Source organism: Falco rusticolus, chromosome 13 (assembly GCF_015220075.1).
Source record: "Falco rusticolus isolate bFalRus1 chromosome 13, bFalRus1.pri, whole genome shotgun sequence".
Taxonomy (NCBI): domain Eukaryota; kingdom Metazoa; phylum Chordata; class Aves; order Falconiformes; family Falconidae; genus Falco; species Falco rusticolus.
The window spans coordinates 2,057,737-2,075,974 of NC_051199.1; the positions used below are offsets into that span (position 1 = coordinate 2,057,737).

Below are 18,238 nucleotides of genomic sequence, written 5' to 3' on the forward strand. Positions count from 1 at the left end.
TGGACATAGGTTTTCGCATACATCAGGACATAGGTCCAAGGCATTTCTGTTATCTGGACGATTAAATGAACTCCTCCACTTCAGTACTTCCCTTACAAACTACGGTTTCCACAAGATTAATCTTGTCTCACTAAGGAGCCCAAGCTCTCGGGTGGGGGGATCGCTCGCAGCCAGCGCCAGGGTTTCTGGTTGCTTGCTCAGTGTTTTGGCTCCACAGGGATGCAAGGCATAGAAAGAGTTCCTGCATCCTGGAGGGTTAAACCCAGAGAAAACCCAGCTTGTCGGGCCAAAAGCTATGGGGACAGTAACACAACAGGAGGCAAGAAAAGAGGCTGATCTAAAACTTATTACGCAAAAGAACTAGAATGAACTAAAGTGAAGTGCGTCTCATTTCAGCGGGAGAAAAAAAGGTGGAAGCTGAGTCTACAGATGAGACTGAGCTGAAGAAAAGGCTGGGGCGCAGGAGGGAAGGAGAGAAGGAGACAGGGTTATTTGATGCATCCAGCCTCTCCCACCCTAGGAATGCACAGAAGCCGACAGCTGAATCAGAAATACACTTGGGGTAATTATTTTGTTTAACTCTGCATATTTCTTGTGTTTCTTAGTGGAAAAATGTTTTGATTTGAAGCTTTTGTAAAAGCTGACATGTCTGGCTGCTTCAGCTGCTGTGCAGCCCTGAAAAGAGGATCTGCTATCTGGAGCATCAGAGTTGGAGCGAGAGCTGGTCCTCGAGTTGGTGAGCCACACTTGTTTATGCAAGTGAGAACAGTTTCTGTGCCATGAAAGGAACGAGACAGAACTGACGCTATTGCCTTTTCCAGCCAAGGGAAGCATGACAGCAAATGGTTTATAAAGGGAGACAGTGCAATCAAGGGAGCCCTCAGCTGCTGCAGTTCTGGTGGCGCTGGAGGACACCAAGATAAGCCAGCACGAGAGAGCACATACCAAACTTTCTCAGGTCCTAAACCTAGTATACTCAGCCCCAACCAGGCCAATAACTGACCCCAAAACCCACTGAATCTCACAACCAAACCTCGCCTTCTGCTACAGAGCTACTGCGCAGCAACACAAGCCTCCTCTTTTTATAAAGCTGGCAATAACTGACAGCAGCACTATACTGGACATGTTGCTCCAAGGCAAGATACAGTTAGAGATCAGGACAGGCAAGGTTCACTCCTTACAGGAATGAGATGAGCCATCAGAATAAAGCACATTCCCTCCACCCCCAAAATACTCCCTCCCTGTAATGCCATTTCAATCTAATATTTGCAAGGCGGCACCCCACAGAGAAGGTGCATTCCCCACATCCTTACCAGGGAGGAAGCAGCAATTACCAAAAGCATCACCACGTGGAGCACACAAATGGCTGCAGGGATGTCCTTATCTGGTTGTAAGAACCTGGATGCGCAAGGGTGTCAAAGCCTCACTCCCCCAGCAGCAGCACTGCAGATTTCAGCTGCCAGATCCGCTCCTTATCCGGCACTCTGTGGCTCTGGTAAGCTATTTGCATCAAACCTCATTCCTATCAGTTCTCAGCAGGCTGCTAGCCTCAGGAAGCAGCCCGCCCTTTTTCGTATTTTAATCAGATTTCATAGAATCATAGAATTTCTTCTATTTCTTCAAATGGTTTCTCACTAAAATGCCTGTGCTGAGATCAAAGGCTACTGCAGGACTCACCTCGCATCCTGCGATAACAACTCGTCAACACTAAGAGTTCACTTGACAAACAGAGATTTCTTATGCTAAGTTCACACAGCCTTGAACACACAGGGTCCTTGGGTCACAGATCATTTGCACTACAAGTCACATGGCATGCTGAAAAAATACAGCATGTGTTAGCCAGAAAACACACCAACTTCTGGGCTGCTTCCCAGAACACTACAGCAAGGCTCGCACAAACACCCATCACGCACGTTCATTTTCCTGTGTGTCAAGCGAGGGGGTTTTTAACACTGGCATTTGGGTTTGTGTGTGGCGTGTGTATCTGGCTGCTTTCAAAGGTAAGCATTTCAGAGCTGGCATCACGGGACTTGAGGACTGAAATGGAGAAGACAGCCAAATTTACACCTGGCCCCAAGTACGCAGATTTACCTGCAAGGAATGTACTCACGCAATATGAGGTTGATGCACTCATACCACTCCTTTCACAGAGGACTACTATTTATTTTTTTTTTTCTTTTTTTGTGTTTCTAATCCTCCTTTTCTTCAAAATGATTCATATCCATCAGCTACCACAAAAATGCTCAAAACTCAATACCATTACAGAAATTCCACAGTCTCGGCAATATTTCCACTTTCTTCTGAAAAGCACCAGCTGACTCAAGCCCTTTCCATATTTGCAGTTCAGAGCACACCACATGCGTGTCTTTCCAGAGCAAACAGTTGAAAGCCTTCTCACAAATCCTAGCCCAAAGGCTGTCAAACACTTTGGGGTGGGGTGCCAAGTTTTAGTGCCAAACTCCAGGGAAAAAAAATAATAATTAAACTTCAATAAAACAAGGTCACCTCTAGTAGAAACAAATGGCACCATCTTCACATGCTCATTTTGCCATGCCAGTCTCACCCTTCGCTGAAAGCGGTATCAATTACAGCGGGAAACAGAAGGACAACCTGAACATGAAGGCTGGCCAAGAAAAGCGCTTTGATCCTCCAAGACATCTCTTGAGTTACACGGAAAAACTGCCCATGGAGCAGCCATTCCCTCAGCATTGCTTTCCAGGTGCCATTCACACCCCTAATTCAGCACCCCCACAGCTCTCAACTCACCACTGCTGCCGAGTTCATTGCCTGCTCTCAGGCTTCTCTCTTACCATTTTTTCTCTCCATGATTTGATCCCCTCCTTCACTCCGGAGCCCCACTGCATCAGAAGCCCTTCCAACCAACTCTGACCTCTGCCTTCGAAGGGAGTCCCATGACACCCTGCACTTCAGCAATCTTCTCAGTAAGCCACCCAACTTAATGTTCAACACCTCTTGCCTTTCACCTCTTCCTGTCTACTTTTTTCTCCCAGCATCACTCTCCCAAGAAAAAAAAAAAAAACGGGGACCCACAATCTTCCCTGTTTTCTCTCCTTCCTGTAACCACAGCTTTCTGTTCTTGACTTGCCTACCAATCGAGCTCCACCTAGCTCTCCCAATGGTCACTCCCACACAGTCTCCTTTACTGGTCTCCTCTGGCTTTTCCTTAATACAGGAGCAGCATAATTTCCAAAACCCACCTTTAGCACACATGGTTTGCTCATTTTTGTCTTTAAGCCCACCCAAGACAGCTACCGACAGCTGCTTCCCCAGCCCTCTCCACAACACCTCCCATTCACTTTCAGCATTGACACTCCAACTGAAATGGCTCTTGCAGAAGTCTCCAGTGACATTATTTTACAGAGAGTTCACAGCAAGGAGCTATCATGCTCCAGAGGGCTGGGAACAGAGAGGACTGATATATCCTCAGCCTGTTATTTTCCCCAGAAGTATGATTAGGGCTTTCTCAGCTGGTTTTTTCCCCTTTAACTCCTGTTTCCTGGCTCTCCCACATACAAAACATCTTTTCTATACGTCAGGTCCAAGGCTGTACCTCTCCACCAGCGCCTGTTACCTCCTATTCGAAGTCAGACATGTGGAAAAAAAGATTGAAGAAAGACTATTTGATATGTTTAGTATGGCCAAAACAGCCACTCTTCTCTCACCCTTTTCTTGTCAACACAAAACACGCCTCCACCCTAGTCTGCCAGTGGGGCTTATAAGCCTGAGGACTATCATCAACGTGCCCTTGATGCCTCTCCAGCATGAAAGAGTGCCATGAGCGTTTATTTGTATTCAGGTAGCAGGTACCAATCAAACCAAACTCCAACACTGAAATTTTTCTCTGTAGTTTAAGAGAAGAAGCTACTGATAATATTCTCCTTCCATAAAGTCTGTATTTTCAATCTTCTACTCAAATGACGGGCTCAAGAGCTTTCCTAAAAGGCCATGGAGCTAAGATATATCACAAGCAGCAGCAAAGCAAAGCAAAATGCCAGCATGAAAGCTATTTGCAATCTTAGGTATGATAAATTATTGGCAAGGCATCTACTTGAGGTAGCTCTGCTATCGGCAAAACGCCTGTCTTAGCTTTAACCCCTGTGGGTGAAGCATGTTCAAATGACAGCAGAATTTCCCAAACGGATAGCTTTATACTTTGAACACCACACTAAACCACTTCTCAGTTTCCACTGATGCATACACTCATCTGGGAGCAGACGAGAAAGACTACCGAAGGGAAAGCTGATGGAGTTTACCATTCCCACAGCTCACGCTGATTATTCCCACAGAGCAGCCTGAATTGCAGTACATCCCTAACCCACCCTAAGACCGTAGCGGTTAGATGTCACTTCAGATACCTATCAGACGTGAACGGATTTTGCAAGATACACACCTCGTATGCACATGGCTCTACCCTGGGAAGCACATACAATACACATACCATTTTCACCCTGGGCTGTTTTCCAATCTCAAGTACATCTTACAGCTATGACCTTTGTAGATCCCGTTATAACACTGACCTAGATATGACATAACACTGCCACTGATAGCTTTAACAACCAAGTCATCGTAGACAAGTACTGACGTTGGGTAGTTCCCCTGGGTCAGAAAGGAAAGCGACCACAGAAGTCCACACAACCAGCCTTGCTGCTACGCTCAAACTCAGTGACTCCAGAGCCAACCAAATGAAACCGGTTTCAGTTCATTCAAGCAAACACGGCCCATCAAAACATGCCCAAACTTGAGGCAGAAGGAAAATTTCCTTCGAGGATAAAGCAAGACTTGGTTCACTAGCCACAGATAACTAAAGCTGAAATACAGACAGGAAAGCTCCTGCACTTTGAGGGACACTCCGTTTTAGCTCAGCAATGCAAAGGGGCAGCCTGCAAGACTGTAAACAGACCGCACAAAGTTCTGCTTCACATGATACTGATCAGAATTAAAAGTCTTCAGCAAGGTTCAGAACTCTGGAAAGAACAAAAGCTGCACATCCGCATGACAGCCAAATCCAGGCAGACAACACAGCCAAATCCAGCTGCTCGTACTTGCAGACCAGAGTCTTCTAAAATGCTGCGATCGCTACAGAGCCTGTCAGGGCAAGGATCCCAAGCACGCAGTTGCACAAACACTTGAGGCTACACATGCTTTACTCCAAAGATGGCATGAGACAAAAGGCAATTTTTCACATTTCACGCTGTGCTGAAGTGCAACCCACCTCACGGAGCCACCACATAGAGGACGTAACCTACAGTTCACTTGGAGAACTGGAAGTTACTCTACAAGAAAACTTTGCTATATACAGAATATGAAAGTTATTGAGGCTGAATCAATGGATCACCACACATCTTCCTGAAATACCTTGTTCAGTCCTCTTAAGCAATGTTCAACTCAAAATAAGCTGGGGTGGAATGGATACTTGTGTTAAAGGTGGCAGCAGGACAATATAACAAGTCTCAGGCACTAGTTCTGCAGGGAGGGAGGCCCGCAATCCACCTTGTCTTCATGTCAACTCCAGCCCAACCACCACCACCACCAATCTGCACGTTCAATACACTGGGCAACGTGAGGGACCAAGCTTTCACATTAGATGTAATAGAAAAACATTCTTTACTCTGCAAGTGTCTTTACAAATATATATTTATATATTTAAGCCCATTTCAGGCCATAAAAGCCCATAAAAAACAACCAGTACCTTTTTGAACAAGAGAAACTGCGATCCAGAAGTCTGAGGTGAAAGACTCCCACACAAGGGCTGCTTTGGCGCTTCTCTGAAGGCCTCTATTAGCACATAAAACCATCTTAAAAATCACATCAGCCTTTTATCTGAAAGGAGGGGCACCATTTTTACCCCACCTTTTCTACTCTCTGTATGAGGTAAACTGGAATCACTTTTACATAATCACTTACTGCTTTGAAAAGGAGATATTGTATCCTGAAGACCAGCTTTTCCAGAAAACATTTGTGAATGGGTTAAAAAAGTAAGATGCCGCTTGTGGATCTAACCACAATGTGCTGTTGTCTCAAAATAGAAGAAGTTGATACTAAAAAGCTATTCCAGATACACACAAGTACAAACACTAGAGCTGGTCAGAAATATTCAGTTTCAACATTTTAAAAAGCAGGGAAATTTTTCTGCAGTGTGGCTTCTGCATTAATTTCCCCCATCCTCACTTTTCTACCAGTTCCATATACCCTTCAAAAGAATCACGTGTCTGTTGTAAGAGTGCAAAGTCCATCCAAATCTTGTGTTTTAAGTTCACTATCACTACACTTTAAAAATCCTGATGGCAAATAAAAAGGTCTCGATTTAACTTAGCAAAAGTGATATCTAGAAAATATTCAACATCAAGAGGTCTTACAAAAAACTTCAGACTACTAAGGCATTCTAAGGCACAGTTTTTGGAAGAAGTGCTTTCTCCCTTTGGTGTTGCTTTATACACATCACGTGTGTGAGTCCAAGTGATGCATGGAGCTGCAGACGTATGCCGTGCCTTCTCCCAATCAGTGAATTAAATCATCTTCTGCAGTTTCAGACGTAGGCTCCCAATGCTGCATGAAATTCAGTTAGACATTGCACCAGCTGCTGAAACTTGGGTCTTTCTTCAGGATCTAGGGCCCAACAGCAGGCCATCACAGCAAACCTGGAAGACATGGGAAGGTAAGCTAGGAGACCACAGTCCCAACCTGCAAGCGAAAAACAGCATTCCCAAAGAGCGGTGGGGCATGGAGTCACATCCCGCTGGCGCCGGGCACACGGGGGGTTCCCCAGGGCTCAGCGCCGGGGCCCGTCCTGCTGCGTGTCTGCACCGCCGGGCTGGGCGAGGGGAGCGAGTGCCCCCTCAGTCAGGGCAGGGGGCACCCAGCTGGGGGGGGGGGGCTGAGCTGCTGGGGGGCAGGGGGCTCTGCGGGGGGGCTGGGCAGGCCGGGCCGAGGGGCCGAGGCCAGCGGGTGAGGGTCGGCAGGGCTCAGCGCCGGGCCCTGCCCGTGGGGCACAGCAGCCCCCGGCAGCGCTACAGGCTGGGGCAGGGGGCTGGGAAGGGCCCGGCGGGACAGGGCCTGGGGGGGCTGGCTGGGCCGGCTGGGCGGGAGCCCCCCGTGTGCCCAGGTGGCCAAGGCGGCCAGCAGCGGCCTGGCTCGTGTCCCAGGCCGTGTGGCCAGCAGGGCCGGGGCAGTGCCCGTCCCCCTGCGCTCAGCACCGGTGCGGCCGCCCCTGACTCCTGGGCTCAGGGTTGGGCCCCTCAGGGCCAGAGGGACATGGAGGGGCTGGAGCGTGTCCGGAGACGGGAACGGGGCTGGGGAAGGGTCCAGAGCACAAGTGCTGTGAGGGGCGGCTGAGGGAGCTGGGGAGGTTTAGTCTGGCAAGGAAGATGCTCAGGGGAGACCTTACCGCTCTCTACAACTACTAGAAGGAGGTTGTAGGCAGGTGAGGTTGGTCTCTTCTCCCAGATAAGAACTGACAGGAGAAGAGGAAATGGCCTCAAGCTGCACCAGGGAAGGTTTAGATCTGATACCGGGGAAAAAGTCTTCACTGAAAGGGTGGTCAAGCATCAGAACACGTTGCCCAGGGACATGGTAGAATCACCATCCCTGGTAATGTTTAACGAACACACAGATGTGGTGCTTAGGGACATGGTTTAGTGGTGGACTTGGCAGTCCTGGGTTAACAGTCGGACTTGATGATCTTAAAGGTCTTTTCCAACCTAAATGACTCTAGGATTTACCACTAGAAAAACTGCTGACTGGAGAGAGAAAAGGAAGCCTGTATCTTCTGATTTGCTATGCTGTACGACTCCTCCAGAAGGCAGATACCTGGGATGATCAATAATGTGCTGTGATTGGAAGTGCTGGTTTGATTAAATATACAAGTCAGAGGCAACCCCGGAGGAAGCAACACATAGTTCATCAGAAATTGCTCAACTATTGTAAAAGTATAGTTCAGTGTGTTTCTGCCATAGGTTTATGGGAAGGGGATGTGGAAGAACATGCGAGGCAATAAGTAGCGCCTGTGCACTTGCATCCTCCTATACCATGAGGATTATGAATAAACACCTCAAGCCCTACCATTTAACTCCACTACACTTCTCCATATTCTTGCTGAGAGAATGGAGATTCCCTCTGCCTACAAACCTCATGGCTTCCGACACTGCAGCCCCACAAACACCAAGCTGAAAACCTCCGGCCCCTTTGCCTCCCTCCTCCCATTATCAACCCCATTTCCTTATTTTGGCACATAGGAGAAGAGCTGGGTCAGGATAAGGCTGGCTAACATGCCGATTACAAAACAGGTATTTTATCTGCTCTCCAAAAACATGCACTTACAGTTCATCAGGGCAGTTGATTGGCTGAGCTATTCGATAGCCATCCTTTAAATAAGCGGCCATCTCAAAGGGGTCGATATCGACATACGGAGTCTGTCCTAAAGTCATCAGCTCCCACAGCGTTACTCCAAAGGCCCACTAAAAAGACAGAGCATGCAGCATTAAAAGAACATGCTGAATTTTGAGCACTCCTTCAAGAGTTCCACAGAATCAGTCATAAATAAGACTACACAGAGAAAGAAAGCTTTACATAAATGCTATATACATATCCAAGTTCAACATGACAACGCTTTGTCTTTGAATAGAGACAATTAAGAATCACAGAACAGGTGTTGTGTTGAACTAAAATTAAACTCTGTGCACTAAGATTTAAATTTTTAAAAAAATCATGTGTTTACTGCATTTTTCTAGTATGACATTTCAAAACACTTGCATCTAAGGAATATTAAGCACTAAACCACTGTTCTAAAAAAATTAACAATTTTATATTACATTTTACCTCTTCTACTACTACACCAAATTCCTCAAAAAAGGTCTGTGAGATTCAAAGCTTCAGAAGAGCAGACTGAATGAAACCATTTTTTAAATCAAAGTAATCTGTAAATTTTGAGTCAGAATTATATTTTGCTCACAAGTAGGACTCACGGGAAAAATAAAGATTTCATCTAAGTAAATCTGACAGCTGGACCAGCATTTAACACATTCAGCTGACAATACTTGCCAAAAGGAGCTTAAGATGATAAAAAAAGTAAATCAATTAATTCACACGCAAGCAACGTACAAGTACAGTGATTTACTAGCTGGTATCAAGAGGCCCAAGAGAGAAAACATAGATGGTGGTGATACTGCACACTGATGAGTCACTGCTGAAGTTACAAACACTGCAAACATAATGATTTATTACAAAGGGGCAGAATTCAGCAAGCCTCGAAAGATTCTTGGTTTTAAACAAAAGAAATCCTGGCCCCTGGCCCCTGCCCCCCTCCCCCCCACGAGCCTTAAGGGATGCTGCCAGTGGCCACCGATGGGAAGCTCAGAGCTGGAGAACTGCAGGGGCCCAGATGCAGCCCCACTCTGAACAGCCATCTATTAGCAGTGTGGTGCTAAGGGGAGGACATCCTTTTTATTTGCAGGTAAGAAAAATGCCGAGGGACAAGTGGTGGTGCACCTAGAACATGACAATGAAGGGCAATTCAAGCAAAACTACTTTGAGAATATAGCTATTGCTACTGCCATAAGTAGCTGCATGAACACTACATAAGGAGATGCAGAGCTTCATGTCCAACAGAGGGGAAAAAACACAGAATTAAAATCCAACAGGAATCCTGTTTTGTTTTTCTACGCTTTGGCTGACTGGTAAGTATTGGCAGAGGAAAAGCACATTAGGAAAGTTTCAAGCCAGCAAAACCACTTTAAAGAAATGCATCCAAAAAGCAAGCCTAGAACACATGCCAGTTGCATCTTAACAGACACCACCTAAATTGTTTTTAACAGATTTTTATCCCCGATAAGTTACGTGCAATTGATAACTAGATTTGGTCCTAGCAAGCAGACAAAAACATATTACATCACATTTGTGAAAAGTGTCCTGGTAAACGCAAAGACAAGGATAGTATTTTCCACATCCAAAAACACAGTCTGTTTTTGCACACTGCAAAACTCATACAGTTCTTAATTTCGCATATGTAGCTATGTATTGGAAGCTGAGTTGCATTTATCCCTATATAATGCAAAAAGGAGTTCAGTGTTAAAATCATGAGAAATATAAGTTGAAGCACACTAGAGTTTTCTGAAACGGTTATGATGCTGAGGTTCCTTTATCTTAATAAAAGTCTGCATTTCACTGCCAGCGTTATGTAAGTTTTCATTTCCAAGTTCAGTATTACAAATGGGGAACACTTTTGGGTTCTCAATTTAAAAAAAAAAGACAGCAAGTAAGAATAAGAAAGTCAACATTTATTTGACCTCATTTAGTACTATAAAACATGATTTTACAGGCAACTTCTATTTCCTGTTCTATGTTCAAGTTTGGCGTAACACAGAACTCTACACATTTTCCAGTGAGTACAGAAGTATTTCTGGAGCAGAGCTGACTCCTTTCCTATCTTCCTTTTTTTTTTTTTTCAAATGTGGCTTGAGCACTAGTACAAAGACCACAGCAATGAGGAAAAAAACCAACAAGGACTCTCAAGAGATTTTCTAAACTCGCACATTTTAGGGTGCAGATTACAATCTCTGGATGTAACCATGTTAAGGAAAGTATCATTACCAGAAAATACCCCCTTCGCAGGAAGACACAGATAAGTGCAAGTGGTTTACCATTAATTAGCGCTCTAATTGCCACCGGTTGATTTTAAAGGACAAGCTCTTGTAAGCACAAGAACAGTCCATTCCGATGTGTAGGAAGCTGAGCAAGCACGGCAGAAGGTGCACTGACTACGCTCAGACACATCAAGGCAGGAAAGGGAGGGTGGAACCAGGAGAAGGCTACTCCAAGAATACAGTGAGAATCCATCAGCATGCAGGGATGGAGTCTGGAAAACCAAAGCTCGGAGTTAAACTACCAAGAAATGCCCATAGGAGGAAAACATTTAGGCTGCACTAAAGCCAAGCGTATCAGATGGGATGCATCCAAGAATGCTGAGGGAGCAGGCTGAAGTCATTGCAACACTGCTTTCGTCATCTTTGAAAGGGTACCGCAACTGGTGGAGGATCCTGACAACCGGAAAAAAGGCACTCTCTTGAAGAGATGGGCTCCAGGGAACTACGGGCCAGGTAGTCTACCATCAGCTCCTGCTCGCGTCAGGGAGCACATCATCCTGGAAGTCACCTCCATGCATACAGAGCACAAAGGTGTCCAGGAAGAGCCAAAGTAGATTTATCGAGAGGAAACTGTGCCTGACTAACCCGACTAGTTCTTTGAGAAGACAGACTTAGTGGACACACGGTGAGCAACAGATGTTCACCCTGACTTCAGCAAGGCCCTTGACATCATCTTTCATAGCATCCTTACAGCCAAATTAGTGAGATGTTGGCATTAAATGCTGTACTCAAATTGCTGTTACCAGCAGTAGTCATCCAACTAGCAGCCAGTTACTAATGGCATGGCTCAGGAATCAATACTGTTTTATCTTCAGCAACAACCTGGGCTCTCAGGAAGTTCATGGATGACACCAATCTGGGCAAAGTGGCTGACAGGCTGGAGGACAGCATTCTGCAGAAAGACCTCAAGAAGCTGTAGAAATGGGCTGACAGGAACCTCTAAGTTCAAGGAAAGCAAATGCAAAGCCCTGCATCTGGGACGGCATAGCTCCACGCACCAGGCCTGGCTGGGGCTGACCACCTACAAAAGGGCTTTGCAGAAAAGGACCTGGGGGTCCTGGGAGACAAAGTTGAACACAGCAGCAGCTTGCCCTTGAAGCAAAAAAGCCACCTGCATTCCAGGTTGTATTAGCATGTGTGTAGTCAGCAGGTCAAGGCAAGAAATTCCTTCCCTCTTTATCTGTGAGACTGCAACTGAAATACTCTGTTGTAGACTCTGGATCACGCTCATTCCAATAGCGGACATGTCCCAGTAGAGATCGCCCACTGAATTTAACTACCTTTTCTGCTAACACTACTGAGGAGAACAGGGTGCAACAGACAATTTTGCCATGCAAGAAGGGCCTGCTTGAGCTTTGAACTATCTGCCACAAGCAGCAAATGAGGGAATCGGGTGTATAGATGCTGTTCTGGACAAATCACTGTTATCTAGTCAGTGCCATGATTCCCCAATAGCTGAAAAAAAGGGCAGGGAGGTGAGTGGGAGGATGGTGAGGAATCAACAAAATACAATTTACAAAGTGTAAGAGGGGAAAAAACCCCAAAACCAACTTACCACGTCACTAGCACTGGAAAATTCGTTATTAACCAGGCTTTCCAGAGCCATCCATCTAACTGGTCTGTTTTCATTATCTCCAAGGCAATGGTAGTCCATAGGAAACAGGTCTCGAGATAGCGCGTTGTCTGTAATCTTAACCTGAAGTGCATCGTCAATGCTAATTTCAAAGAACAGAAGTATTTAGCAAACTTGGCATTACATTTTACAGAAAATATTTATACTCAACCTGAAGTTTCAGACTCAGAATTTAATTGGGGAATGCTAATCACACTATCAACATTTCAAAGGACTAGCGTTCTTACAGATGGAAGACACGCTTACTCTGTGATTATCAAATATTATCAAAGAACGTATTTATTCGGTGTTAACAGACAAGCACTAGAAAAACCATTCTTAGATTAAATAAAATCAAACATTTACAAGTGCAAAAAAAATATAGTTAAAGCAAACAAACTCACTTAAATTATTTCTGCTCCCTTGAAGTTCTCCTATCAGGTCAATTAAACAAATTTTAGCTGTAATGTCTGTGTAGCAATAATGAACCAAAGATTTAAGCAAAACAAGATCTAGTAATATCTTGTTAAAGCAACCAATATTATTTGTGGCCTAAAAGCTTGTCTCTAATCAAGCAATCAGGTAAGATACTATTTATTCTCCTCAACATGATTCATTCTGACTGTTGTCAGAAACAGGATACTGGCTAAGGGAAACTTAGTTTTAATCAACAAAAGATGACTCAAAAAAAGCACACGGAGCCTACTCATTTTTCTCCCCTCTGTGATGTTAATTCATATTCTACTGAACTTAAGTGTGTAATAAAGTTCAATATTCTCATAAACAGCTGACTTCAAAAATATGGGTAAGATGCAGGCTTTAACATCTTATGACAAAACCCCAAATATTTGGGTCAATGGAACTGTAACAAAATGCCATTTGCTGCCTTTTCATCTTGTCAATTATTTATTTTGATGAGAAAAGATAGAAATGCTCAGTTTGTGTGTTTTCCGCTTCACTATCTCAAATACCTTCTTATTTATCCCATTTCTATGCATTTTCAGGACAGTTCATTGGACTCAAAATTTATAGACCAGGAAATTTCCTTATCTAATCACTCTTCAGAGTTCAGAGAAATTCCTAGACCAGTCTATAAATGAATACAATACAAAGGGTAATTTCCCAGTGACGGGAGAGCTCTGACTTGTGTAATTTGTATGTCCACTCTAACTGGGCCCAACTGTGCCACGGGCACATGAGACCCAAACTATTTCCTCCCATAACAAGCCTGCTAAGACCACTGCAATCCTGGCTCTCTTCCCAAAATTAGGGCACAGGTACATAGGTCTGACACACTTGATATCAATTCCTCCCAGCCTTTCACCTCACAGGAACAGACCTGGGGAACAAAGGGGTGCAGATGAACCAAAGCCCTTCAAGGGATCCTGGCTACTGACACCCCCTTTCTCTTGATAAACCTAATGCTTGCCCAGGATTTCTTGTACTGCAGCACAGATGAGCAGATGCACAGCTCCTGCCTGCATTTCCCACGCAGAAGGAGCACCTGGTGCACTATGAATTGATTTTTATTGCTAGTACTCCAGATCACATGTATGGTAATAAATTGAAATCTGAACTTTGCCACAGGAAGGCAAGGAGTCAGGCAGTCTGGACTGCCGACCCTTTGCACAGCAAGGGCACTAGGCTATTGATTTGCTGCACAGAAATGAGAGCCTGTCGCAAGGTAATTTCCCTGGAGCACTGTAAGATCTTTGTCTCCTGCAGTACCACTTCTTCATCAACATGTCCACCAGAGAGGAAACGAAGTAGGAACTGGGGAGAGTGTCTCTCAGAAACTGTCAAACTGAGCACTCTACGTAGTGCAAGAGCCAGGAAAGATTCTGCTGGACCATCTTGTTCAGAAGCACAAGGGACGGCTTCAGTGTGGATCTCAGTGCTCCCTCTGTCCCAGCTTTGCTACACTGCCAGTGCCTGGTGCCTGCAGTGCCAGTGTAACAGGTGCAGTAGTGCATGAGTGCTTAAGTGTCTCCCAGCTTTTTTCTCTTCGCCTCCCGGCTGCAGCATCAGGAGCTTTGCTGGCCCTGGCTGGGATCTTTGAAGAACTGGCCCAAAGGCTGCACCTCAGAGGATAGAGTGACTTTGTAGACAGAAACACAAGGGACAGAAGTTGCAGCAGTAGCAACCCCTGACAGCCCTGAAGGGCTTGGCAGGGAAGTCAGGAGCAGAATCTATCCTGGTGTGGGAAACGTGACTCATTTTCCTATTAACTGCTGAGCCAGACATGCAGAGCTCTAACAGACACCAGCAGCATGGCCCCAAGGCGGACCATAAACTAGAAGTGCGTGCTGTCCATGAAAAGTGCAGAGATAGAAACTGGGCTTCCACTTCAAGGACTATGTGGGAAGAACCAAAGCAAACCCCCATCAAAAACAGGTTCAACAACCATGCCTTGAAGATATTGGAGGGACTGAAGCCTTCAGGCTCCTAGGAGTCATTCCCAAGGAAATACGGAGGCAAATACGGAAAAACACATTCACAAAGGTGGCAAAAAGTTGAAAGAGATGGAAGCCAAAGAACAGGAACTGAGACAGTAACCCACGCAACTCCTTCCCAGGCAACTGGGGAACCTGAAGGTTCGGGAGCGTGCTCCAGTCTTTACACCCTTGCTCTGGCAAAAGACAGGACCTGAGAAAACCCCACAGGTGCTTCCTAAGGGAAAAATCCTCTCAGATCACATGCCCCAAGGTCATCAAGAAGATGTGGGCAGCAAGTATGAGAAATGAAATAGTTAATAATATTTTCATAAAACAGACACAAGAAGAATTGAGCAGATAACTAGACCATGAGGCACTTTATTTTCTCCCCAAAAAATAAATGAAGCATCATAACTGAAGGAATGCAAGACATGCATTCATTCCACGTGATACAATGATGATGCACTGTTTCATAAATGAAATTTTTTATGATAAAGCAGAGCTTATCAAATCTCAACATCACCTCTAATAGTCAATTTCAGATTAAAGACTTTATCAGTAGTTCAGTTACTTCATTAGAAGGTACTTGTACTACACAGCTCTGGGGTATAACCCAGAGGTTGCTTCTTTCTGCTTTTCTTTCATTGCTAGTTCAGTAACAAACTGGTGCATGTCCTTGGGTGGTGGCACAGAAGAAGTGTCTCTCCAAACGAGGAACTTGGATTCAAGGCTTCAAGCATGGCCTTGAATTCTAAAAACTAACTGTTACTCAAATTATGATGTTATCTGCAGATACCATAGAACTACTCAGGACTAACTGCCCCTTTTGATATTTTCACATGTTTAGTTAAGTTTAAGCAGAAGGCTGTATTTTCTGGTTCCCCTTATTAGGTATTAAAGCAGATGGAGAATGAGCACAGCTGGTGGTCTCCAAGTGATTTAGTTTATAGAAAGCCACCGAACACATCAGTCCCTACATTTTGAGGGTGTACATCAGTCAGAAGATGATCTCAAACCCTACTTTGGCATTCCTACCATTACAAAGTGCATTCATATCTAGCCATCACTTGACCACTAAGAAAGCTACCAACGAACAAAGTCATTAAGCCATTTTTTAAGAAAAAATGAAGAAAAACAACTTCATACAAAAATCTAACCACTGATAAAATGCCAAAGATAATCCATGTTTTTATTAAAGCTTAAGGGAAGCTTTAATATTTTTCAAGCCTTTGAAAGAGTGACAGGCAAAACCTAGCAGAAGTATTTAGAATGAGGATGTTCTGCTTCCTTGAAAACCACGCTTTCCGGTTCACCTTATTTTTAGAGGAAAACAGAATACTTACACACAGTTTCTAGCAGCCAGGTCTTTGTGAATGACCTCCCGTCTGGCCAAATAACTCATTCCACAGGCAATCTGAATAGCCATATGTACAAGATCCTGCTGGGAAATTGCCTGCAAGAGCACAGAACAATCACTGCAAAACTGCCAGCCCAGCACCTGCAAGGTTAGTGTTTTCATTGTATCCTACTACCCTCTCCCCTCACCTTCAGCAGCTGATGCTTTCTAGTAGCTACAGACACTAGCACCTGTTGAAAACTTATGAAGTCTCTTTATTCTAAACTTTTTTTTTTTTTTTTACATACTAGCAGCAAATTTTTCCAATGTGCAACTGCCTCACTGCTACACAGCTTTTCCTTTGATTAGCGGTGAACATAGGCAAAACCGGTCAATTTTATCCTTCTTATCACATTTTTTCAGTTTGTTTCCCTGGGAACCAACTCATTTTCAGGCAGCAGAGCACAAACAGCAGTCAAAATTCTTGTTGCTGTCTACTGCTGAAAACTAGTATCAAAGGCTGTTGTTCCATCTACTTTTACAACTTCACAGTCCTATACAAACTAAACCCTTGCATCTATACCTTGGGTTCCCTCTTCCATTTCTACAGCGTTTCAGAAACTTCAGTATGCAGGTGGACACACTGAAGCTTCAAGACTGGGATTAAAAGAAACCAATTAAAACAGTAATTAACTGGTTTCTTCATTAACAGGTTGTTATTAAGAACAATAGCCAGGTGTTATTTCAGAAAACTTGAGAGTTTGCTTTAGGTGTTTGTAGAAAAGTTCCATCTTAGAAGTAGTATCTAGGACACCAAATGTCCCATTTTTTGATAGCTAAATACACTCGTACCTAGTTACTAAGAGGCAACTCCTGTGTTACGTAATACAGATTATAAATAGTGTTTCCACCTAAATTCTTGGAAAGGGATATTGGTGCGATGCAAAGGTATTTATAACTCAGATTAAGCAGCAAAACAAGTCGAAAGATCCTAGCAGCTTATCAGAACTTGTAAATTAACAGAGGTAAGTGGCTCTTGCCAGTTTGAAATCTGGTACATAACATGAATAAGGGACAAATGCTGACCTCAGGAAACAAGATTTCCTTTTGTCTAGAGACAGAAGTCAAAACAAGATGAAGCTGAAGAAAAGACAAGGTAATCCCAGTAAGAGGGATACTTTTCCTCCATATACACATCCATCACTAAACACGTATTCAGATTTTTAAAAGTAAGCAAAGTATGTTCTCATCTAGGAATATTTTCTTTCTCACTTCATGAAATATATTCAACAGGTTCCATTTAAACACAGTAAAGCTATGCATGCTAAAGAGCACCCACAGCAGTAAAAAGTAAAAAAGTTAAATAAATCCAGTTATTTTACTTCATAGCAAATTTACAGCAGGACACTAAAAGTTTAACACAAGTGCTTTATGCTTACTATAAAAATTAAAAACTACAGTAAAGAGATAATCTGTTAATTATACCAAAAATAACCATCAGTAAATCTGAAATTTCTCCATACAGTTTTCCTCCGTATATTCTAACTTAAACCCACAATCATAAACTATTTTCTCCAATATTTTTTTAAGATGTAGTGACATACCATACTATTGTAATCAGAGTTTAACTCAGCTTCATGCCCTCTGAACATGTGTGATAAATACAGCCAAGAATGTTTTCCTTGTACGAGTCAAGACAAACACTTGCTAGGGATCCTGCTTGCCAATTCTCTCATTGTCACAACAGCTGAATAGCACAACTATTTATTTTAAGGCACATACACAGATGACAAACCAAGTCTAAGTTTAATGGGCAAGAAGTCACAGATTTCTGAGTGTACCTGAGGATTGTTGGCCTCTACCAGCTTGCACTGTCGCAAGAATAGTTTAAGATTCCCCCAGTTCATGTATGGCAGCAGCACCATTGGTTTCTCTCCCTCTTCTATACAGACGTGAGTGATAGGTAGCAGATTCCTGGAAGACAAGGAGGGCAATTCCCGATTTTATGAAACTGAAATTTCTTAAGAATCTTCTAGATCCCTAAACATAGCAAGTAAAAGTAATTCAGCGTTGAGGAAAAGCATTTACTCTTGCATTATGAACTGCAGAGCACAAGGTCTCCAAACAACTGAAGCCCTAGACTTTTTTTTTTTAAGGTGAGATATTTGAGCACTCTCCTGTTAGGAAGAATGCTCCA

The 18,238-nt window shown here is 43.9% G+C and overlaps 1 protein-coding gene across 2 annotated transcripts in view; it reads right to left on the bottom strand.

Annotated features, from left to right (window-relative positions):
- Positions 1 to 6,165: 6,165 nt before the first annotated feature.
- RYK (receptor like tyrosine kinase) overlaps positions 6,166 to 18,238 on the bottom strand; it is a 64,641-nt gene continuing 52,568 nt past the window's right edge. For both annotated transcript variants that reach the window (XM_037407031.1, XM_037407030.1), the window contains exons 11-15: positions 17,883 to 18,015; positions 16,049 to 16,158; positions 12,214 to 12,373; positions 8,338 to 8,474; positions 6,166 to 6,659 (exon numbers count right to left, since the gene is read on the bottom strand). In XM_037407031.1, coding sequence (XP_037262928.1) covers positions 6,548 to 6,659; positions 8,338 to 8,474; positions 12,214 to 12,373; positions 16,049 to 16,158; positions 17,883 to 18,015 — 652 coding nt within the window. In that variant the 3' untranslated portion in view covers positions 6,166 to 6,547. The remainder of the gene's footprint in view (positions 6,660 to 8,337; positions 8,475 to 12,213; positions 12,374 to 16,048; positions 16,159 to 17,882; positions 18,016 to 18,238) is intronic.